This window comes from Electrophorus electricus, chromosome 26, assembly GCF_041902795.1.
Source record: "Electrophorus electricus isolate QZ-2024a chromosome 26, ASM4190279v1, whole genome shotgun sequence".
Lineage (NCBI taxonomy): Eukaryota > Metazoa > Chordata > Actinopteri > Gymnotiformes > Gymnotidae > Electrophorus > Electrophorus electricus.
In genome coordinates, this window is record NC_137522.1 from 12668491 (window position 1) to 12691662 (window position 23172).

The window sequence follows — 23172 nt, forward strand, 5'->3', positions numbered from 1 at the left end:
TTGTTTACTGTTTTCCATCGCGTTAGGTTGTGGGAAAAGGTGTGTTAAGTTACTCCGGAGCCATATGTGTGTAGTCGTTTGTGCCGGTTTGAGCTGCCTCTGTCAGTCGGATTCACCCAGCTAGCGTTAGCTGGCTAGCTTTGCTCGAGCTTAGATGGCAACCAGTTAACGCTCGGTTGTAGGCTGCTGTTGGTATGGCTAGCAGGAGCGAATGGCTCTGGTGGGAATGAAATAAAGCTTGTTTTTCCATCCTCAGTTTACAGGCTTTCAGTTTTTTTAAGGATGGCGCTTGTTAAAAGCGGGTGTCTTCACAGACAGAGTGAGTGTGCTTCCTTAACTTCAAACCTACTGTTACGTTGGTTATTGTAGCTGTCTATGTAACTGATTGACCTAAAACACTGTAGTATCAATAGCTTAGCTAGCTAAAATAATCTGTTGTCTATAGTTCTGATGTCGGTGAACTTTAATAAGTCTGATTGAATCGGTTTTACACTAATTGTTGTTTTGACTTTTTAATGTTAATAGCATAGATCAAGAACCTATTATGAATGTTTATCCTAAATATTGCTATAGGCACCATCTTGCGTCGCTGGAAGAAAAATTGGTTTGAACTCTGGTCAGATGGCCGTCTCATTTTCTATGACGACCAGTACCGGCGTAACGTGGAGGGTGAGATCCACATGAAAGTGGACTGTATCAACATTCGCAGTGCCACCGCTTGCAGAGGTGACCACCGTTTCCCTAAATACCTCAGAAACATGACACAAAGATGTGGAAGAAGCAATTTTGTCCATATCGTTCATTCTTCAGTGCACCTCTCCCTACCCGTAGCCGAGTAACCGACTAAGAGTTTCTCTGTCACCTTTCTGCCAGAGCTGACCCCTCCTGAAGGGAAAGGTAGACATTCCCTTTTTCAGATCGTGTGCCGCTGTGGACGAGTCATCAGCCTGTGTGCACAGAGTGCTGCTGATGCACTGTAAGTTCTCGTCTCCAGGCCCTTCTCACTGTGCTGATCACAATGTGCGTGTGTTGCCAGCTGTCAATGCAAGACAAATAACTGCTGCACACATCTTGGGTAAAGTGGTAGCTCAGTGGTTAAGGTATTTGACTTGTAATCGGAAGGTTGCTGATTCAAGTCCCACCACTGCCAAGTTGCCATTGTTGGGCCCCTGGGCAGGACTCTTAACGCTCAATTGCGCAAGTTGTACTCAGTCATGATTGTAAGTCGCTTTGGATAAAAACATCAGCTAAAAATGCTATAAAAAACTGAATAGAAATGAATGTCACCATTCTAACGCTATAAGACATTTAGGGGTCTTGGAAAGCATGGAGTGTGCTTGGTCTGAATAACGTTAATGTTCCCATTTGGCCTGTGTGTTCACAGTGCGTGGACCATGGCCCTGCAGGATGCCAGAGTCAACACTGTGAGTCGTTGCTTCCTAACACAAACTAACTGTGGGTGGAATAGTTGTCAGCATCCAGTGTTGTGGTGGTTTCTCTGTAAATTCGTCAATTAATATATTGCGGGCATAAAAATATAAATGGTTGGTTGTATACTTCATGCTGTGTAGCTAATACACCACCTAAGTGCCTAAGAATAATTTGTGCATTTGTTTAATCAATTAATAATTTGTTTAATTTGTTATTCCATCTTTTGCCTGTGGCAATCCTTTCCCCCCCCCCCCCCGTTTTAGACTGTACTTTGCAGTGTTTGGAGAGGGGCTATGTCTAAAATCTGTTTTTACAGGTGGTGGCAGCACGTCATTTTGGGTTTACTCAGGAAGTTATTGCCTCCGCCCCCCCTTCTTACTGGGACTTGAACCCAAATCGTCAGGTAAATGTCCAAGATTACATCCCCATGAGATTGTCTGTCTGTCTGTCTGTCTCATGCTTTCTCTTGCTCTCGCTCTCACTCTCACTCTTGTTTTGTTTTTTTGTTTTTTTTTAAAAAGGAAATTAAACAAACAGACAGACATGTGCTTGCCTCACTTTGGCAACAGATTTAACTCATAACTTATTTTGCTTCTCAGTGTTCATCGGAACAGAAGTGATTTTGGTGATCTTTTCAGTGTCTTCTACTGCAGTATAACCATAAATGTGGAACATGTACTGATTGCAGGTCTTATTTGTGAGCAGGTGTACTACCCAGACCAGTACGGCGGCTACGTGCCTCATCCCTCTCCCTACTACCATCAAGGTAGATATGTTTGCTTGCAAACTCTCTGAAAGCACACTGTCTAGCAGAATACTTGGCTGTTAATCTCTGTACACAATCAGTACCTTGAATAGTTATTCCTATTTACTGTATTTTATATAAAGAGTTCTACATAATTGTCAGCTGCCCTTCATTAATCTCCCTCAGGAGTTTACCATCCACATGAAGTCAGTCACATCATCATTGAAGAGCATCGCCGTGACGATGCAGCCGATTTGGGTCTTGGGGTGCTAGCTGGTGCAGCAACAGGATTGGCTATTGGTTCCCTGTTCTCTGTCTTTTAATGTGCCTGTAGAAGTTTGATCCAGTGTTTCCTCTACCTGCAGTTCAGACAGGTGTTCTGTTACTGCTTTAGTGTTGCTGCAACCACTGCGCACCTTAATACATTTAGTTGTGGTGTTTGTGATGTCTGGCGGTTAATTCCTCTAGGTACCAAAGCATAATGGTAGCAGTTACAATTGGAGGGCTGTAGAACTGAGTTTTGAATTTGCATTGCTAGGTATGACATGACTGAAGAGTTGTAAATGAAATATCGTGCAAAGGCATCACGGTGGCTGTCTACAAAAGCTGGGTCACCTGTTTGGATACCCTTTTTAGGGTGGGGTGGTTTTTTTTGGGGGGGGGGGGGTTTATTAAATGACGCATGGATATGGATTTTTCTTTATTGGTTTGAGATGACTTGTAGACAGGCCTGGGAATTGGTTATTGAGGACCAAGATGTCTTTAGGATACGATGGTGCTTCGCAGCTTAAACAAAAACTACTGAAAGTGGTCACTTTGCCAAATATTAGCTTATGTTGCAGTGCATTAATTGAGGCTTTAATAAAAATTTAAGACTTTGAAATGGGTTGGTATTTATAATGTTGCTTTTTATAAGCCTTGTTTCAGACACTTGTTTTGAAGAGTATTGTTGACTTACCTAGTTAATCAGCTGTTTTTGAACAGGTGTGTGTGTGTTGGGCTGTTATGACTTTGTATGTGCGTAGACTTACAATTTAATCTCGTCCTTTCATGAACTCTTTACCTAACTGCGAAGAGTGATGGAATTAAAAGGCTAAGAATGTACATGAGCCATTAAATTGTGGCTAGTGATACTACTATTTGGTGATTTTGTGCAGGATACTTGCAGTATGTTGCATCCAAATGAAGTTCTAGTCCGGAAAGGTCACGGATGTATGACAGCTGAGTGGGGGGGGGGGGGGGTGTTCCTCTCAGCTCTGGAACGTGATTTCACCTGGTGTGGCTGTCGGCTTGTTTACTTCATTTCGTGGAGTTAAAAGCCTCCGTCTCTGCTAACCTGCACTAGAGCTCTGCTTTGGGTCTGATTGTTCAGCTTGTTCTAATTTTGTGGCAGCTGTGATATTAGATCTATGGAGATAATGTATGAGTATCACTAGAGCCTTCTAGCTGCCAGAGACCTTGCTCTCCTTCTGGCTCTTGCGTTTCATGTGGGACCTTTCCTAAAAGCATTTACATATGCTCCTGAAGTGCTTATTTTATAGGATGTTCAATATGAATTTTTGTTGCATTTTGTGGGGGTGTTAATGGTTAATGTCCTCTCTGGTGTGACAATATTTAACACTAGTTTGTCCATTTCAGTTAATGTTTCCCCCCCCCCCCCCCCCCCCCCTTTTGTTATGGGAAGAAAAAGTAAGGGGTGTTTTCAGTGATGTAGCTCAGTTTGATTTACTATTGTCATAAGTGGATTAATTTTCTTTACTCTTGAGTAAATATTTTTCTTGTAATGAAAAGGGCAGTGTGTTCATGGCATTGGATCAACTGCCATTGTGTCACACATTTACAGGTGGTATGATTTGATTAACTAATGTCAAGTTTACAGGTTGAGCAGTGTGGTGGTGGTGTTCTGCAAAGTAGAAAGAGCACTTTTTCATTTGACACAATGTTTCATGACATCCTGACTTTTGCTGGGACATGTATCCTGGCCTGTAACTTCTGGACCTGTTTATTACCAAACAAATTAACAAAAAAAACAATTACCATTGTTTTTCACTTAATGTTATTTTTCCCTTAGTCTACAATTGCACTCTTGTTGCTAAAATATTTTGCACTTGAACTTTGAAATTTTACTAGCATGATTACTCAATAAAGTAATTTATCCTGAATTTTAGTGGTGTAAAAAGTATATGCTGTAAAATATTTGCTTTTGGACATATGTTGCTGCACAAGATGAGCTTTTGATATGGTGTTGCAATCCAACAGACACATTGCATTCATTTATTCAATTAAAATAGTAAACATTGCAAAACTATAAAGCAAAGAAATTGCAACCTTAAACATTTGGTGCTGCCCAGTTTGTCAAATAACCCAGTGTACATGTGTCCAACTACACGAACCTCATACACCATTGCATTGTGGTGTGCTAGCTTCAGCTACATGGGTTCTCCACTGGTAAATAATCTTTTGTTTGTTCTAATTCTATTCACGTTTTCAAATTTTCAGGCATATTTGTCAGGATTGGAGTACTGTTTATAGCACTGATATAAACAATATCAGTATAATGAGAGATGACAAACTGTACTTAGTCTGCCTTAGAATAGCAAATAAGGAAAATTGCATCACAGATTACAAAAAAAAAAAAGACTGGTTTTAAAAGATCTAAAATGTCTATGAGAATGTAAACAAACAACCACAGGACAACACAGTATGAAAGATGCACATGAATCATTATGTCAAATAGGCACTGTCATAGTACGTCTAAAATAAAGAGCAGAATACTCAGGTGTAACATTATTCAATAAATAGTCTCTGTTCATTAAAACGCCTCACACCTCAGTACATCAAAACACTGTATACGTGTTAGAAAGAAAGGGGAGGGATTTTTAAAAATTAGCATAATGTACATTAGATGCCCCAGAGGTGATTACAGAACTATCCATCTTATCAGTAGAAAGATAAAATTTTTAAAAAGACTAAAAGGAGGTTTATGCTGATTTGGTTTTGTAGCGGTAGTGCCTTGGTGCAGTTAGCCCTCCTGAGCAAAGTCCTCAGTAAACTTCTTGGTTTCTCCAAGAACTCATGGTTTCTCGCAGCCAGAGGAGACCTCCAATTTGGTGTTGCATATGTCATCAGCCTCGATGTTCTCCAGACCTTCTCCAAGTGCTCGTGAAAGGTCCAGCAGTGTCACCATGGAGCTCACTTTCATCTGGAAGCATCTCACAATGCTCTCCTTCAGCAGACGTGAAGGTAAAGACCGTGGAGTGAGGTTCTATCTCTTCATCACTGCTGCCGGGGCTCCATGTGCCTGTTCGAGCCTGTGCCAGTGTGTGGAACCCATGTATGTCCTTCTGGTGAAGGTTCTTACAAGAGCGCTTCTGGTCAGCATCGCGCTCCAGGAGGGCCTTCACCTTGGCCGATACTGCAGAGGCCTGTGAGGCAGGGGCACACAGCCAGAAATCGGGGCACAGGGAGGACGAGCCAGGGGAAGTCTGCTCCCAGCTGCTGCTGGATGGATACGCTTCTGTGCGCTCTTGGTTCTCGGTTCGGTTCCCTGACGAGGAGAGGGGATGCCGGGAGGCAGGTTTCACCACATTGCTTTCTTTAGCCACACCCACTTCCTCCATGGTCCATTTAGAGGGCCTGATGACTATTATAGAGCCTATAGAGGGAATATATAGTTAAGCAGATAAACAAATAATACTGCTACTATAAAGGTGAGCTCAGGAATCAACTGGGCAGTTGTTTTTCCTGCATTTGTTAATACATTCTTGACAAATTATGACTAATAATAATAATAAATAGCTTTTAGACCAATGATAATTATGTTTTGGGTGTGCTCACTATGGAAATGTGGCGTACCCTGAGGCCATGTTTCTCAGACGTTCCAGAGCAGAGTGCTCCTGGGATTGCTTTAAGCCTTTTAAATCCTGGCGGACACATTGCTGACAAAAATAGGCCGGTAAGCAGCCTTGCATTGTGCCTTGCCTTCATTACAGCTAAAAGCCTTAACTGGCATTAAAGATCTCTTGCAGTTCAGTTGATCAATAAGACAATTTTCAGGGTGAAAACTGTTTAGCCTCATGTGTATTACAGGCATGATTAGCAAAAAGAAAATGTTGGCCTTCATTTTCTCTCAAAGATTTACATTATAATTCAAAATCAGTGAAGTAGTGAAGCCATTCAGGAGTCTGCACAGGGCTGAGCTCTCTCGAAACTAATTTGATATCGTTTCCTCCTAATTAGCAGTCCTATCTACTGCTGTCTGGGGGCCATTCACTAGCTCACATCAAGACATGCCCTGCTGCTGTGTCCCGAGTCATCAAAAATCACTCTACCGAATTCAAGATGAATCATTCTGTGTGAATACACACAAAAAAACATGTCAGAGCTTCACTGTAATGGTAAACCCCTCTCCATATTTTTAAACAGAAATCATCTGTCTCTTCATGACCAGAGCACACTCATGTAGTGGTAAGACAGCCTTATATTAATGAGAAAACCAATGTGTCTCAAATGTACAAATGCAAGAACCACCTTTGTCAAGAACTCTCAACTCTGGACCTACTGACACATTTAAAATGAACATGTAGGCTGAATTTGCACGCAGGACGTCTACACTGGGAACGTTTGACCTTTTTCCGTCAACCAGGCACCCTTTAAGTATCACAATATTGTTAAGTATGGACTGATATATTGCATCTTTACTAACACAGTAATCCTTTAAATGTCAGAGGGATATGGTCTGCCTAGGTTTGAAATTTCTCACCTGCACTTGACCGTTCTGTAATTTCAGTTGCAAAGCTCAGGGTGCTGACCCCTTATGCCAGAGGGCCAGGCAAGAAAAACTCTCCATGTGGTGGGATGTGTGTCTTAAGGTCAGTCACTTAAGAAATCTGATGTATTACTGATGTGTTTGAACCCCACTCACTAAAATGGCTTCACTTGATTTTACTTTCAATTTCACCATCCAAATTCAGTAAGAAATAAACAAACTTGTAAATTTTAGCATAAACCTTATAGTGTCAAATTCTGGGATATGCGTACGGTACCTATGCTGAATCTCATGTGATTGATGGGAAAGTGAAACAAATATCCAAATAAGGTACAATGAATGTCAGATTTCAGCATCTTACCTCGTTCTTCCTGTTATAAAGTCCATCTTCATCTTGACCTCCACCTGAAAGTCCATTATAAGTTTACTTCAAAAATCTGATTTATTGATAAAGCGCCAGTCTTCACCATTTCTTTTCTCCAAAGTTTCTTTCTTTCCGTTGCTCCTCCTCTGCCCTGCTCCAGCTGTTTGGTAGGCAGCTTAAGTGAGAGCAGAGGGTTTACCCTGAACATTCCCACTTCTTAAGAACATGAGTCAGTCCCCTTGCACAACCGTCTGCTCGCTTCCAGCTTTGTCTACCCCACGTCGGCCTAGTCCCAAAACACAGTATGCTTGGCAGGAACTGGCTGTAAAAGATCCACATGTGTGAGGATTCTCGTGTTGCTCAGGCGACAGTTATGAACAGCTCTGAAAGGCATAGGCTGCAAGAAGGGCTCCACGAGAAGAAAAATGCAAGTCCATTGGTGGAGCTTCCTTGTGGGCGGAGTGTAATCTTACCCTTGTGAGGGGGGGGAAAAAAGAAGGAAAGAATCTAAAAACGCTGAGGAAAGGAAGTGTAGAATCTCCAGGCACATGTTGCAGCTGCCAAGGAATTTCCTTTGTCAATTATGAATTTCAGACTGGACTCACTTTGCACAACTTGTATATCTGGCAATAGCCAAAATTGTAATATAAAAACCTCCCTACAAACCAGTTTAATGTTTTGGTTGGTTCTGACAAAGGAAATAAGTGAAAATCGTTTTTGGTTTATAATTGGAGTGAAATGTGTATGGATTTCTGATCTGAGGTTTACACAAAAGTAAAGGCCAAATATAAGAGAAAACACTGGGTTGTGTCCTGAACTTTATATGTAGTTGGTTCCAAGGATGCAAAAACTGAGACGCGCTTGCTTGAAACCTGAGGCTGTACCAAGAGGCCTTGTGAAAAATCTTGTTTGTTCTCTCCCCTTGATTCTGAAACTGACTCAACATTCCATCAACTTTGCTCCAGTTAATGTGTCACCTGCCCACTCATAAAGCCCAGTTCTCTTCACTTTGCTCTGAAATGGACATTTAACCAAACTGTTGCCTGTGTGGGCCACAAATTGTGAAATAGCCCTTTACTATGAAGTTTCACTCTACTTAAATGCTAAACGGCTAAATGTAAGCGATGAAATGCTTTCAAAGACCCACCGCTGCAAAAACTAAATCAGATCATACTAAATACATGATTTCATGAATAAAATGGGAAAAAACACAAATAAATTTTATTTATTTATTTGTTTGTTTATTTATATATATATATATATATATATATATATATATATATATATATATATATATATATATATATATATATATATATATATATATATATATATAACACACACACACACACAGTCTTTTTTTTTTTTTTTTTTAGACCTCGAACGGCACATTCAGTTCTCATATCTTTGGTTTCTCATACTAACTCTTACATTGAAAACAAAGTACTGAGACTATTAATCTATTTTAAAAATCCAGGTTAAGACAACATTATTTCCACTGTTGTCGAGCATTAGCATCATTACTTCAATATGGAGTCGATTTTCTGAAGCTGCAAAACTGAGTTCATTCTATAAGCATTTAAAGGAGTTGCGCCAACTCACCCTTCTAGGAATCGGATCCAAAACAAAGTGGAGTCGGGCGCGTCCTAGATATGCAAAATAATGTCAGAAATGATAACTTTGGCAAATGTTGCATCACGTTACCGTAAAGTTAACTATGTTTTAAAAGCCATATTCGTTTAACGTATTTTAGAAATGACTGCATTCATTTCTCATGGGCGAAAGTCATATCGAAAATATCGTTTTATCGATTTATTTGCTCATTGAATAACTGGAATAGGTCCACCTTATAAACACCATTCGAATAAAACAGCTCCACCCAGTGGTAAGAACAATGAAGCATTTATGGCCAGTTCGGTGACATTATGTTTAAGTAAATTGTCTACAGTTGTGAGTGTGTGTGTGTGTGTCCGTCAGAAGATAGCTAAAGTCCCTGCCCAACGCCACATTTTGGCTATAAAGATCACTAAATTTTATTCGATTCGCTAATGTTAATGACAATAATAACTTGCCTATATTGATATGAACGAATACTATTATTTTAAAGCCATAAATTCGTTCGTTTATTCATTTTTCATTCAACTGAACTCTAGGCCAATCCAAGACTGTCTAATGTTAGTATAAGTAAAAAAAAAACATGTATTCGTCAGTTCGCCGTTAGACTTTCATTACCTTAAATTTTGAAACTACGCAAATTAAACAGTTGAAATTCTTTCTCTCCGTGTTAACATGATTTCATCTGACAGAAAACTTGAGCTCAATTTGTCAAGTTCCATGAACACGCCCATAGCCTGTGTGACATGAACACGCCCAGCAGCAGCTGCCGTGACAGCTGATGGTGCTGATGTCATTCCTGGACGCCTTGTCCCATCACCAGACTGAGAAGGTGAGGTAATTTTGTTTACTGTTTTCCATCGCGTTAGGTTGTGGGAAAAGGTGTGTTAAGTTACTCCGGAGCCATATGTGTGTAGTCGTTTGTGCCGGTTTGAGCTGCCTCTGTCAGTCGGATTCACCCAGCTAGCGTTAGCTGGCTAGCTTTGCTCGAGCTTAGATGGCAACCAGTTAACGCTCGGTTGTAGGCTGCTGTTGGTATGGCTAGCAGGAGCGAATGGCTCTGGTGGGAATGAAATAAAGCTTGTTTTTCCATCCTCAGTTTACAGGCTTTCAGTTTTTTTAAGGATGGCGCTTGTTAAAAGCGGGTGTCTTCACAGACAGAGTGAGTGTGCTTCCTTAACTTCAAACCTACTGTTACGTTGGTTATTGTAGCTGTCTATGTAACTGATTGACCTAAAACACTGTAGTATCAATAGCTTAGCTAGCTAAAATAATCTGTTGTCTATAGTTCTGATGTCGGTGAACTTTAATAAGTCTGATTGAATCGGTTTTACACTAATTGTTGTTTTGACTTTTTAATGTTAATAGCATAGATCAAGAACCTATTATGAATGTTTATCCTAAATATTGCTATAGGCACCATCTTGCGTCGCTGGAAGAAAAATTGGTTTGAACTCTGGTCAGATGGCCGTCTCATTTTCTATGACGACCAGTACCGGCGTAACGTGGAGGGTGAGATCCACATGAAAGTGGACTGTATCAACATTCGCAGTGCCACCGCTTGCAGAGGTGACCACCGTTTCCCTAAATACCTCAGAAACATGACACAAAGATGTGGAAGAAGCAATTTTGTCCATATCGTTCATTCTTCAGTGCACCTCTCCCTACCCGTAGCCGAGTAACCGACTAAGAGTTTCTCTGTCACCTTTCTGCCAGAGCTGACCCCTCCTGAAGGGAAAGGTAGACATTCCCTTTTTCAGATCGTGTGCCGCTGTGGACGAGTCATCAGCCTGTGTGCACAGAGTGCTGCTGATGCACTGTAAGTTCTCGTCTCCAGGCCCTTCTCACTGTGCTGATCACAATGTGCGTGTGTTGCCAGCTGTCAATGCAAGACAAATAACTGCTGCACACATCTTGGGTAAAGTGGTAGCTCAGTGGTTAAGGTATTTGACTTGTAATCGGAAGGTTGCTGATTCAAGTCCCACCACTGCCAAGTTGCCATTGTTGGGCCCCTGGGCAGGACTCTTAACGCTCAATTGCGCAAGTTGTACTCAGTCATGATTGTAAGTCGCTTTGGATAAAAACATCAGCTAAAAATGCTATAAAAAACTGAATAGAAATGAATGTCACCATTCTAACGCTATAAGACATTTAGGGGTCTTGGAAAGCATGGAGTGTGCTTGGTCTGAATAACGTTAATGTTCCCATTTGGCCTGTGTGTTCACAGTGCGTGGACCATGGCCCTGCAGGATGCCAGAGTCAACACTGTGAGTCGTTGCTTCCTAACACAAACTAACTGTGGGTGGAATAGTTGTCAGCATCCAGTGTTGTGGTGGTTTCTCTGTAAATTCGTCAATTAATATATTGCGGGCATAAAAATATAAATGGTTGGTTGTATACTTCATGCTGTGTAGCTAATACACCACCTAAGTGCCTAAGAATAATTTGTGCATTTGTTTAATCAATTAATAATTTGTTTAATTTGTTATTCCATCTTTTGCCTGTGGCAATCCTTTCCCCCCCCCGTTTTAGACTGTACTTTGCAGTGTTTGGAGAGGGGCTATGTCTAAAATCTGTTTTTACAGGTGGTGGCAGCACGTCATTTTGGGTTTACTCAGGAAGTTATTGCCTCCGCCCCCCCTTCTTACTGGGACTTGAACCCAAATCGTCAGGTAAATGTCCAAGATTACATCCCCATGAGATTGTCTGTCTGTCTGTCTGTCTGTCTGTCTCGTGCTTTCTCTTGCTCTCGCTCTCACTCTCACTCTTGTTTTTTTGTTTTTTTTTAAAAAGGAAATTAAACAAACAGACAGACATGTGCTTGCCTCACTTTGGCAACAGATTTAACTCATAACTTATTTTGCTTCTCAGTGTTCATCGGAACAGAAGTGATTTTGGTGATCTTTTCAGTGTCTTCTACTGCAGTATAACCATAAATGTGGAACATGTACTGATTGCAGGTCTTATTTGTGAGCAGGTGTACTACCCAGACCAGTACGGCGGCTACGTGCCTCATCCCTCTCCCTACTACCATCAAGGTAGATATGTTTGCTTGCAAACTCTCTGAAAGCACACTGTCTAGCAGAATACTTGGCTGTTAATCTCTGTACACAATCAGTACCTTGAATAGTTATTCCTATTTACTGTATTTTATATAAAGAGTTCTACATAATTGTCAGCTGCCCTTCATTAATCTCCCTCAGGAGTTTACCATCCACATGAAGTCAGTCACAGCATCACTGAAGAGCATCGCCGTGACGATGCAGCCGATTTGGGTCTTGGGGTGCTAGCTGGTGCAGCAACAGGATTGGCTATTGGTTCCCTGTTCTCTGTCTTTTAATGTGCCTGTAGAAGTTTGATCCAGTGTTTCCTCTACCTGCAGTTCAGACAGGTGTTCTGTTACTGCTTTAGTGTTGCTGCAACCGCTGCGCACCTTAATACATTTAGTTGTGGTGTTTGTGATGTCTGGCGGTTAATTCCTCTAGGTACCAAAGCATAATGGTAGCAGTTACAATTGGAGGGCTGTAGAACTGAGTTTTGAATTTGCATTGCTAGGTGTGACATGACTAAAGAGTTGTAAATGAAATATCGTGCAAAGGCATCACGGTGGCTGTCTACAAAAGCTGCGTCACCTGTTTGGATACCCTTTTTAGGGTGGGGTGGGGTTTTTGTTTTGTTTTTTTTAATTAAATGACGCATGGATATGGAGCCTTCTAGCTGCCAGAGACCTTGCTCTCCTTCTGGCTCTTGCGTTTCATGTGGGACCTTTCCTGAAAGCATTTACATACGCTCCTAAAGTGCTTATTTTATAGGATGTTCATTATGAATTTTTTGTTGCATTTTGTGGGGGTGTTAATGGTTAATGTCCTCTCTGGTGTGACAATATTAACACTAGTTTGTCCATTTCAGTTAATGTTCCCCCCTTTTGTTATGGGAAGAAAAAGTAAGGGGTGTTTTCAGTGATGTAGCTCAGTTTGACTTACTATTGTCATAAGTGGATTAATTTTCTTTACTCTTGAGTAAATATTTTTCTTGTAATGAAAAGGGCAGTGTGTTCATGGCATTGGATCAACTGCCATTGTGTCACACATTTACAGGTGGTATGATTTGATTAACTAATGTCAAGTTTACAGGTTGAGCAGTGTGGTGGTGGTGTTCTGCAAAGTAGAAAGAGCACTTTTTCATTTGACACAATGTTTCATGACATCCTGACTTTTGCTGGGACATGTATCCTGGCCTGTAACTTCTGGACCTGTTTATTACCAAACAAATTAACAAAAAAACAATTACCATTGTTTTTCACTTAATGTTATTTTTCCCTTAGTCTACAATTGCACTCTTGTTGCTAAAATATTTTGCACTTGAACTTTGAAATTTTACTAGCATGATTACTCAATAAAGTAATTTATCCTGAATTTTAGTGGTGTAAAAAGTATATGCTGTAAAATATTTGCTTTTGGACATATCAAAAGCTCATCTTGTGCAGCAACATATGGTGTTGCAATCCAACAGACACATTAAATTAATGCATTCAATTAAAATAGTAAACAATGCAAAACTATAAAGCAAAGAAATTGCAACCTTAAACATTTGGTACTGTTTATAGCACTGATGAACAATATCAGTATAATGAGAGATGACAAACTGTACTTAGTCTGCCTTAGAATAACAAATGGAAAACCATCACAGAAGTTACAAAAAAAAAAAAAAGACACTGGTTTTAAAAAATCTAAAATGTCTGTATGAGAACGTAAACAACCACAGGACAACGCAGTATGAAAGATGCACATGAATCATTGTCAAATAGGCACTGTCATAGTACGTCTAAAATAAAGAGCAGAATACTCAGGTGTAACATTATTCAATAAATAGTCTCTGTTCATTAAAACACCTCACACCTCAGTACATCAGAACACTGTATACGTGTTAGAAAGGGGAGGGATTTTTTAATTTGCATAATGTACATTAGATGCCCCAGAAGTGATTACAAAAGTATCCAGCTTACTGTTATCAGTAGAAAGAATTTTTTAAAAGATTAAAAGGAGGTTTATGCTGATTTGGTTTTGTAGCGGTAGTGCCTTGGTGCAGTTAGCCCTCCTGGCCAAAGTCCTCAGTAAACTTCTTAAGTTTTTTCAAGTCTTCCTCATTCACAGTGGGCTTCATCTTCTCCAGAGACCCAAGCATGTCCGCCTGGAGAAAACACACATGGAAAAAGCCTAGTAGGCACAGCACACAAACACCTATAGCAAAGAACCTTTCTACTTTACAAATATTGTTCAACTACTTTTTAAGGAAATGTTTACTGTCACAATGGAAGCAAACAATGTGATTTTTAAACCTGATTTTCTCCCAGTCTTAGCCACAGCCATTGGCAATATCAACTACTTGTGCCATATCCCTAACCTCAGAGAAGGCTAGCATTGGCTTAAAGCATGCAGTCAGTCCAGTGCATCTTTCTAAAATACCACTCATGCAATGCCATATAAATTAACACTAAAATGTCTTTGTTAACTGCCCCGTCCTGTGTACATGTGCTAATGGCCACCCTTGATTGGTTAAAATGGCTCTCTTAAGGAAAGAGCAAGCAAGTGAATGTATTTAAAATCTTATTCTAAGTAATCATCCTGAAACCATTTATCATTGTGACCCAGAACAGTGAAAGAGGTGTCTTGAGGATTCAACAGAAGTACAGATGCTATACACACAGCCTAGCATTGAAATACAGATCACGTTCTGTATTTTAAATCTTAATACCACTTTAATATCTTTTTTACATCTTAGATCACCTTAAGATTTTTTTCTATCAATCTCACCATGCTGACAACAGGCTCCAGCAGTTTGTCACCTGCCACATCTACCCAGGTCATCTCAATCGCGTTAGGATCATTCGGAGAGCAAGGAGTCAAAAGGTCATCTACATCAGGGCCGTTCCATGGCTTTCCTCTGACCTGTTCACATGAAAGAGTGTTATAACCTGCCTTGCTCAGTAGAGAATTCTACATATAGCTGTTGCCCAAAACATCACAGAGGTTGTACAGTGGATATTACCTTCAACATCATTTTTAACATGTCAAAATTAATGTTATTGAGAAAACTGGCCCTCAACCTACAACTTACTGAAGTTGCAACCGTAATTTAGAAATGCCAGAAAACATAAACCCAACTTCAGTCATCCCTGTAGCTGTTTGTGCATCTCCTTAACCTTGAGTATCCTCTCACTGACCTTTTTAAAGTGCGTTGCCGACTGGACTTTGCGGATGGGCTGCATCAGAGCATCCCTGACGATGACGCTGATGTCTGCACCTGAGTAACCCTCAGATTTCTGTCCCAGGGTACTGAAGTCACTGTCAGTGAGACTATTGGGGGTGGAGCCGAGGTGGAGCTTGAACATGAACGAGCGAGCATGATCTTCGGGGAGTGGGATATAGATGCGCTTCTCAAACCTGATGCACACAAATGCAGTGTGTGATACTGGGGATTTGTAATATAAACACCATGATTTCATACTAGTCTTGTTTTATGTGACAAAAGTTGGTATGTACAAAAACATGCATAACAAGAGCAAAAAAAAAAAAAAAAAAAGCCATACCAAACACACATTTTTTCAGAGTACCAATATATTGGGTCACACACCTTCTTCTGATAGCAGAATCCAAAGACCAAGGGATATTAGTTGCTCCAAGCACCAGAATTCCCTCATTATCATTTCCAACACCTACACATGCAACCAAGAAAAGGTTAGCCTGAGGATATGACCAATCACCAAACATGAGTCACTAGCCCTGTCTCCGTGACTCCCCTTGCATCTGGACTAGGAACTCCGTCTTGATCCTGCGGGCTGCTTCACTCTCATTCTCGCTCCTAGAGCCACACAGCGAATCGATCTCATCGATGAAGATGATGGAGGGTTTGTGCTGCCGTGCCATGCTAAACAGGTTTTTCACCAGCCTGTGGAAGAAGGGATGCAGAGCTGTGCTTGTAAACGTATGCAGGTCTGTAAACGTACGCAGGTCTTTCTCTTACAGGTAGCTTAATATTACAACCAGACCATTCTTTAGCAAACTGCCTGCCTATTTGGGACCCGTGGCTACTCAAAGGAAGATATTGATGATCTGAAAAAGTCACTGAAATGCTTGAGAATGGATGTCAAGAAAATAATTGTGCAATCAAACATCTTAAGTTTTTCTTAACAGGCTTCCATTAACAGCACTAAGTCCATACCTGTTATTTATTAAAGAAATAAATAGTAAAAAAAAAACAAAAAAACAACAGCTACTGAAACCTCACTATACAGGCACTAAATGAAACATGAAATGATTTTCCCATAGCTGAAATACTAGTTCTTCTTTTTGGTTCTCAGCAAAAACACACTGCCCTCTTCTGTCGACTTTGTCTCAGAACAAATTCATGTCCCGCTTATGACAGATCTGTGTATAATTAGATACAAGACAGGTGGAGTCATCATGACAGCCAGAGTGGGACTAGCACATTACATCGCTGCAAAATGCCTGCAGTTCTGGGTGCACTGACCAACCTTCAGCTACTATGTACTGGGAAACACTACATGAGAGTGCTATGCATGATGGACAATGTGTGCAGTGTTTGCAATGATGGCACTTACTTCTCACTCTCTCCCAGCCACTTGGACACCAGGTCAGAGGATGAGATGGAGAAGAAGGTGGAGTTATTGGCTTCAGTGGCCACTGCTTTAGCCAGGTAGGACTTCCCTGTGCCTGGAGGACCAAAAAGCAGGATTCCTCTCCATGGGGTTCTCTTTCCTGGTGATGAACCCAAAGAATGTAGCATGACATCAGCTCAAAAGAAAAGGGAGTACAATGAAATTTATTTAGCAATCCTGTATGAAAAACGGTCATGGTAACAGGCACTTAAGTGAATTCCAAACAGGCTTAACCTTTCAGCATGCAGGCAAGTTATTTGTACCTGTGAAAAGGTGGGGAAATTTGATTGGTAGAATGACTGCCTCTTTCAGTGCCTCTTTGGCTCCTTCCAAGCCAGCAACATCATCCCACTTAATATTGGGCTTCTCCATGACAATGGCCCCTGCAAGACACACAAGTGCTAATGTTTACAGAGTTACCATTCACCATTAAAATAATGATGTCAGACATTTCAAACACCTGGCGAACATCACCAAAATGGTAACGAGTCTTGGGAGGGAAAAACACTCGTGATAATGTTCAAAGTTCAAAAAAGTGTTTTTACACACCTTGAAGTTGATTTTGTAATTTCTTCTTCTCTGAACTATCCCCATCATCGCCGTCATTCCTGTAAAAGAGGTGCAGTTGTTAAAAAAGATCTTATTATTTTGGGGGAGTGGAGAATTCAGCAGCTGGTCCACAAATACAGCCTCTGACCCCTTGTCGTCGTTCACTTTGACAGGCTTGGCGGGTGGGGCTTTCTCCTTCTTCTTCAGGTACTCCTTCAGCTGTTCCGCTCTGTCCAGGTAGTCTGCACACTTTGCCCGAATGCTCTGTTTGGCCTTTTCACCCTGAGCCTCATCTGCAAACGTTTGGAGCATGTTGTCTTACAACATCTTGGTTGAAACACATCACCACATACGAGTCAGACGCAGGGGCTGTTGTTCCTTTTGTCTGAATTTGAGTTATATAACTATCAAAGAATGATGCCACACACGTAGAGAATAACGCATGCCAAACCGAGTCCAATGAAGGATTGACTGTGTTTTCAATATTTTAAAGGCGTGCTGCAATCGCAATGTTTTGCTATCTAATTGTCATACAGTATTTTTGTTCATACCTATTCATACAACCCTAGATTATAGCCATAATTCTTGGTTAACTATGCATGGCAGAGTTTTGAATTTTTCTTGCTTTAGCTCATAAAAGATTTGGTAATAACAGCGGTAGAAAATAAAACATGAAAAGTAGCCCGTGTCTGAGAAATGAGCACCTGCTGAGCACATACTACAGGTGTTTACATACACTTCACCACATGCAGAAAATACTGGACTGAATGCTGATACAAGCGAAGAGCTTCCTCATAGTTTTTTGCCTTGTCTTCTTCTGATGCCTTGTTAGCCAAGTCAATGGCTTTCTGTTGGACAAAAAGGGAGGAGCTTAAGACCACACAAGTATCGTTTAACAGGAAGCTGTGACACTCTGGATGACACTAAATGTATTAATTTTTTAAATCGATGTAAGCATATTGCAGTCGTACTGTTACCATTAATTCCCTAGTATAAAATGAAGACACAAGCCATACGTAAAAGTTGCGTAAACTTTGGTCTGGTTACAACGCTGGCGAAACCAGTTTGACCAGTTTGAACAGAGTGCTGCATGCCAGTACTTTGCGATAATCATTATAAATGGAATTCCAGTTCGCGTTTGTTTTGGCACACATAAAATGGTTTGTCCGACATAACAGCTTAAACATCTCACCACAAAACATTATGTGCCTTTAACGTTTAAAGAGAATGTCTAACGATCATCAAATAGCCTACAATAGGAACGGAAATGGTGCTTCGCACTTTAACATTTTAAACACATTTACCTGTTTCATATGGAATACTGTACGTTCATTAAAACGTTTAAGCAAATGCTACATGCTTTTAAAGACCACTAGCTAGTACAGACGGCCAACCGTACCTAACGTTCGCCTGACAGAATAGACTCACCTACCTGTAAACTGCCATTAGACATAGCGTGAGATTTCGATTAAATGTCTTCCCCTCCAATATAAAACAAACCGGTTAATGGCTCTTGTGGGTATCCCCGAGTTACTTGTTGACTAGCTACATTTCTCTTCTGCCGTTCACAACATAACCTGTAATCCGTGTAATGCCATATAATATCTACGTCGCAGCTGTGAACTTCTGCTTAAACCTGCGATGGTTGAGGGATTCCACTTCCGCTGTGAGTGACGTCAACGATGACGACGCATGGAGACAAACTTTAAAGGTTTTTTTTTTTTATTAGGTTACAATACATCATTCATTCCTTTCACAAATACACAGTTTAACACCCTTTAGAAACAAACACCCCACAGAAACATTTAAACACATTTTGCAAATATATTTCAAAACTTTAAAGCACCCAGTAGTTAAATAATGAAAGAAAATTTTTAATGACTGAATTGTATTTCAAAAGTAAACTTTAAAGTAACAGTAAACTTTCCACAGACGCATTTAAGCTCATAAGGTTTTTAAAGTTTCCTCAGGGTCAGGCTATGGCTGTGCACGGGTTCTTTGTCATGAGGAATGCCGTTAACAAACTTTAGCAAACGATCAGGGGTTCGTGGAAATAGGCTACTCTTCCTGCCTAGATGAGAAGATTGGATTGTATATTTCTACACATGCTGTGCAGGCAGTGTACACAAGAATCATTTCCAACACAATCACAACATTTCCCACACAAGCACGTTGTGAGCGTTTTTTCGTCAAAGGGATCACAGATGATACAGTTGTGATATTTGTTGGTTAAAGCCAAATTTAATATATTTAAAGTTTGTACTGAACCATACATTCCCAGGACAAAGAATCATTTAGCTTTTTTTTGTGCGTTTATTAATCTCATGTATTCTAAATAATTCAGTTACAAACGCAAGCAGGGACCATTACCAACGTATGCTTTGTTTGTGGCGTCTCTTGGCAGGGTATAGTGCATTTCTCTAATAGTGCTGGGGATGGCAGTCATCAACTTCTTCCATTTAAGATCTGCGGACGTAAAATCCTCAGGATGCGCTCATTCGTTGTAAGATCTGCCGGTAGGTCATTATTCTGGGGAGAGACGACAGCCTGCTATTAGCAACAGTGACCAAAGCGTTCGATAAGCATCGAAAAATCTCAGAGTATTGTATTTTATGGAGCTGCTCTAAACTGCAACGTGTATTAGCTGGATACTCACTAACACTATGGATTGCTGTCGCTAAATTCCAATGTTGGCCAGTAGAGGCCAGTGTTGACTTCAGGAATGGCTCAGGACAATAGCAAATTACCCTCTAAATCACATCCTGTTAGTATTGTAGAGCTTATCCCAAACCATGATCAAGATCGTCAGATACTCTTGAAAAACCTTTTTAGATGGAAGAGGTGTGTTTGACTAGAATAAATGTAGTGACTTTCTCCTGAGAGATTGAGCCCCTGGGAGAGCTCACCTTGTTTGGTAAAGTAGCGTCAGCATTTGCTCGCAGCAGAAGTGTCACAGTTTTCACACTCCCACTCAGGACTGCAGCATGTAGAGCTGTAGACCCATTCTAAAAGAGAGAGAAAACGGTCACAGAATTTGAAATGAGGAGGAGCCGTGTTAACTGTGGAAGTCGTTAATAAGAGGGCCTTCACACCTTCAGAAGGCCAAGACAGGGGCTGAACTTGAGGAGTTCCTCAGCGACCTGCCAGTGGCCTTTGTGAGCTGCTTTGAAAAGGGCAGTGGATCCGTCCTGTCGACCGCCAGAGAGATCAGTCCCATGAGGCCACAGGAGACAAGCAAATGAGATAAGCAGCAGGGGATTTTTATTATTGTTCATTTTTATTCCACGAGTGAATGGTTTAATCCAAAACTTTGTGAATCAGTATTAATAATGCACTGATCAGTGAAATGAATTTAAACATACTTCTTTAAATATCAAGATCATCGTTAGTGAAAAATTAATTTAAGTTTAAATGTTTAGGCATTAATTCATAAATGCATATTTGATTACTTGTAGATATGAGAATGATATATTGTGATTCACAGATGCTAGAAAAATGTCTCTTCCCACCTCTGTGAAACTCTAGACACACTCTCCTGTCTCCAGACTCCCAAACACTGATTAGAGGCCTTATCTGTTTATCTAAACCACAGAAACTCATTTGAACACTGTAAGCACCAATTCAGCATTAGTAGTAGTGTAGAGAGAACACAGACTGAGAGTAGCTGTGTCTTGTATGAAAAGTTGCTCTTAGAACAATTATCAGAATATTTCTGGTTAGTAAGTGAGTCATGGGCATCATACTTTTCTGTCAGCATCTCGATCTGCGCCGCGGAGTAGTAGAACTTTTACAACTTCACTGTGTCCCATCTGGGCTGCCATCCACAGAGGGGCAGCAGCATCCTGACAGCAGCAAGGGGAATATAAGGGAGCACCCCCCCCCCCCCCCCCCAAAAAAAAAACAAAACAAAAAACAAAACAAAACAGAACAAGTGGGCTTTTAATGAAAACCTAAGCCTTCAGGTCCCATCATAGACCGTTGGGAAAACGCAATATCACGAGAAACATAATAGCAACTTTAGACATACAAGCACAGAATAAACTATTTCACCAGAACAAAACAAAACCAAAATATTCACATAACCTAAGTACATTTACATAAAGGACAAGGGGCATTTGCATAAAGGACACTTGCATAAAGAACAAGGGGCGGCATGAGTGCCTCACCTCACGAGGCTGGTTCACTTTGGCTCCGGATGCCAACAGCTGACGAATGACAGTCACATGACCTTCCTGAGAGGCCAAGAACAGGGGCGTGGCACCGTCCTGAAATATGAGAGGAGAGACTGCGTGCCAAAAAAGCGAAGTGGTATTAAAATACACTCATGCATGGAATTCATTATTAGCAGCTAAGGGGGAAACACTGGGAAAAGCCTGTGGTCATCCATACTGGTATATATTATGTGTATGGACATGTAAGTGTGACTGTATACTGTACAAATGTACAAAGATACCAGATTTCATACTTCTTTATATTATTCACTTCTGATTATAAAACAAATTTATAACATTATAAAACATTTTGCTCATATTGTACTCTAAACAAGGTCTCAACCTAACCTCGTTTATACAGATCCTAAGTCATACTGCGCAGGCATGAATGGAGTTCATTTTGTTTGTGTTCACATGTAGTTGTTCAGTGTTTAGACTGTGGTCCAAAATGAGTACCACCACATTCAGCTGACACCACCTGACCACTGATATGAGGGAAACCCAAGAGGAGCTGCCCTAGCCAAGCCCCAGCAGACAGCTCCTACTGGGGGGGTCGGCTGCCAAGGGTTCTACACCCGGGGGGGTTGCCACTCTTAGTGAAGGGAGCAGACTGACACTAAGCTGGTCATGGATATTGGCTCCATTCTTGAGCAGGGTCTCGACCACTTTGGAATGACCGCGCTGACAGGCAGCAGAAAGGGCCGTGCCCCCATCCTGCAACGAACACAACACAAATCACAAACAACAACACAACACATTACAAACAACACAACATAAATCACTAGCAACAACATTTTTGTGCATTGTTGCAGTGCTGTTGACCATGGGGCAGCCTAGGTAAAATATAACCAAATACAACCCCAGCCAAATTTGTCAGCACCCATAGGGTATAAAAATGACTTTGCCTTCTCAAATGTTTTTCATAATCTAAAAACATCTTGTTGCACCTTTTAGCTGAAATTTTGCATCATGTATTGTTCTTTTATTCTGTCCAGCCTGCAACCAAATTGTGCAGGTTCTTGTTTTTCTTGTTCAATTTATTTTAGAATATGAAAATGTCTAAACTGTGCAACAGTACATGATGTGTTGTTCTGGGTATATGGTGGATTAAGCATCAGAGGAGGCATGAGAGACAATTATACGTAGCATGTGTCATTTGCAGTTCAACCAGATAGATACTACACTATCAATATAGACTATTCATAAAACACAGGGAATAGCATTACCTTGGCTATGGATATACAGACAGGTAAGGATATGAATTCCCCTTCATGTGTCAATGACATAAATGACAGCTTTGACTGAGAGAGAAGTGATCTCTGTAATTAGCCACATCCAGCCTGTCTGTAGCAGCACCACCAAAACAAGTATTAAACTCACTGTCATCACCCAGCTCAGCACATTTACCTCCCAATTACTCGGTATCAGCTCAGTCTCGCTCTTCCTCCTGACAGCTCTCTTTTGCTCATGAGCCCATACATGCATAAAATGATGTTGCAGTCTTTTACAGTATTTTGCCCTATTGTCAAACTATTTGGAAGTATTTTGAACTGACTTTGTATCTCTAGATGCTGGATCAAAACAGGCGTCTAAAAGCTACAGATCATTCTACAGACCTCACAGCATAAATAACACACAGGTATGTATTTGTAATCCCACTATACCAGAGCACAGTTATACTTGAGTGATGGCAGGCACTTGCCTACCTTGGTCTTGAACTCGGTAGAAGCTCCATATTCAAAGAGGAGCCTGACGATATCATCATGTCCCTGTTGTGATGCAAAGAACAGAGCAGTAGAACCTGTCTGAAGA

At 40.8% G+C, this 23172-nt stretch overlaps 4 protein-coding genes and 2 long non-coding RNA genes across 12 annotated transcripts in view; 3 read left to right on the plus strand and 3 right to left on the minus strand.

Moving 5' to 3' along the window:
• plekhb2 (pleckstrin homology domain containing, family B (evectins) member 2) lies at window positions 1-7256 on the plus strand. 3 transcript variants are annotated; one of them, XM_081708102.1, is made up of 7 exons: window positions 1-319; window positions 574-726; window positions 874-976; window positions 1385-1424; window positions 1748-1834; window positions 2137-2197; window positions 6966-7256. In XM_081708102.1, the coding sequence occupies exons 1-7, from the start codon at window positions 283-285 to the stop codon at window positions 7058-7060; spliced, it is 576 nt and encodes a 191-aa protein (XP_081564228.1). In that variant the 5' UTR covers window positions 1-282; the 3' UTR covers window positions 7061-7256. The 3 variants fall into 3 exon arrangements, with proteins under 3 accessions (XP_081564228.1, XP_035379072.1, XP_035379070.1); XM_035523179.2 differs by lacking the exon at window positions 6966-7256 and adding an exon at window positions 2363-4338 and having other exon boundaries at window positions 2120-2197; XM_035523177.2 differs by lacking the exon at window positions 6966-7256 and adding an exon at window positions 2363-4338.
• Window positions 4437-7692, minus strand: LOC145653820 (uncharacterized). The gene is made up of 2 exons (XR_014120018.1): window positions 7306-7692; window positions 4437-5831 (listed from the first exon to the last, which is right to left on the minus strand). It is a non-coding gene; the product is annotated as an uncharacterized LOC145653820 (long non-coding RNA).
• Window positions 5265-6965, plus strand: LOC145653821 (uncharacterized). The gene is made up of 2 exons (XR_014120019.1): window positions 5265-5419; window positions 5530-6965. It is a non-coding gene; the product is annotated as an uncharacterized LOC145653821 (long non-coding RNA).
• The window catches only part of cts12 (cathepsin 12), a 23785-nt gene continuing 7578 nt past the window's right edge, over window positions 6966-23172 (plus strand). The window contains exons 1-8 of one of the 4 annotated variants that reach the window (XM_081708088.1): window positions 8741-9754; window positions 10022-10084; window positions 10339-10491; window positions 10639-10741; window positions 11150-11189; window positions 11508-11594; window positions 11900-11960; window positions 22929-22999. In XM_081708088.1, coding sequence (XP_081564214.1) covers window positions 10048-10084; window positions 10339-10491; window positions 10639-10741; window positions 11150-11189; window positions 11508-11594; window positions 11900-11960; window positions 22929-22999 — 552 coding nt within the window. In that variant the 5' untranslated portion in view covers window positions 8741-9754; window positions 10022-10047. Of the gene's footprint in view, window positions 7048-8740; window positions 9760-9903; window positions 10085-10338; window positions 10492-10638; window positions 10742-11149; window positions 11190-11507; window positions 11595-11882; window positions 11961-22928; window positions 23000-23172 lie in introns of those variants that run through there. The other 3 variants (XM_081708089.1, XM_081708091.1, XM_081708090.1) reach the window with 3 other exon arrangements.
• Window positions 13505-18789, minus strand: LOC113574490 (vacuolar protein sorting-associated protein 4B-like). Of its 2 annotated transcripts, none has more exons than XM_081708093.1 (11): window positions 18582-18789; window positions 17854-17997; window positions 17298-17442; window positions 17150-17208; window positions 16864-16983; window positions 16544-16700; window positions 15721-15870; window positions 15556-15636; window positions 15146-15365; window positions 14736-14870; window positions 13505-14112 (listed from the first exon to the last, which is right to left on the minus strand). In XM_081708093.1, exons 2-11 carry the CDS (start codon window positions 17864-17866, stop codon window positions 14011-14013), a joined length of 1182 nt encoding a protein of 393 aa, XP_081564219.1. In that variant the 5' UTR covers window positions 17867-17997; window positions 18582-18789; the 3' UTR covers window positions 13505-14010. The 2 variants fall into 2 exon arrangements, with proteins under 2 accessions (XP_081564219.1, XP_081564218.1); XM_081708092.1 differs by having other exon boundaries at window positions 17886-17997; window positions 18582-18788.
• The window catches only part of ankrd29 (ankyrin repeat domain 29), a 6442-nt gene continuing 2123 nt past the window's right edge, over window positions 18854-23172 (minus strand). The window contains exons 4-10 of the mRNA XM_027005495.3: window positions 23067-23165; window positions 21976-22074; window positions 21316-21414; window positions 20893-20991; window positions 20242-20337; window positions 20056-20154; window positions 18854-19678 (exon numbers count right to left, since the gene is read on the minus strand). Of these exons, the coding sequence (XP_026861296.1) occupies window positions 19595-19678; window positions 20056-20154; window positions 20242-20337; window positions 20893-20991; window positions 21316-21414; window positions 21976-22074; window positions 23067-23165 (675 nt within the window). The 3' untranslated portion in view covers window positions 18854-19594. The remainder of the gene's footprint in view (window positions 19679-20055; window positions 20155-20241; window positions 20338-20892; window positions 20992-21315; window positions 21415-21975; window positions 22075-23066; window positions 23166-23172) is intronic.

What these genes read in the sequence shown, in the direction of transcription:
- plekhb2 (XM_035523177.2), top strand. Translation starts at nt 283, where the DNA reads ATGGCGCTTGTTAAAAGCGGGTGTCTTCACAGACAGA. An exon ending in CGGGTGTCTTCACAGACAGA is followed by an intron (nt 320 to 573) that starts GTGAGTGTGCTT and finishes ATATTGCTATAG; the next exon opens with GCACCATCTTGCGTCGCTGG. An exon ending in CAGAGTGCTGCTGATGCACT is followed by an intron (nt 977 to 1,384) that starts GTAAGTTCTCGT and finishes GTGTGTTCACAG; the next exon opens with TGCGTGGACCATGGCCCTGC.
- LOC113574490 (XM_081708092.1), bottom strand. Translation starts at nt 18,602, where the DNA reads ATGTCTAATGGCAGTTTACAG. An exon ending in TTCCTAGTCCAGATGCAAGG is followed by an intron (nt 15,637 to 15,720) that starts GGAGTCACGGAG and finishes TGCATGTGTAGG; the next exon opens with TGTTGGAAATGATAATGAGG. An exon ending in CGGCAACGCACTTTAAAAAG is followed by an intron (nt 14,871 to 15,145) that starts GTCAGTGAGAGG and finishes TCATGTGAACAG; the next exon opens with GTCAGAGGAAAGCCATGGAA.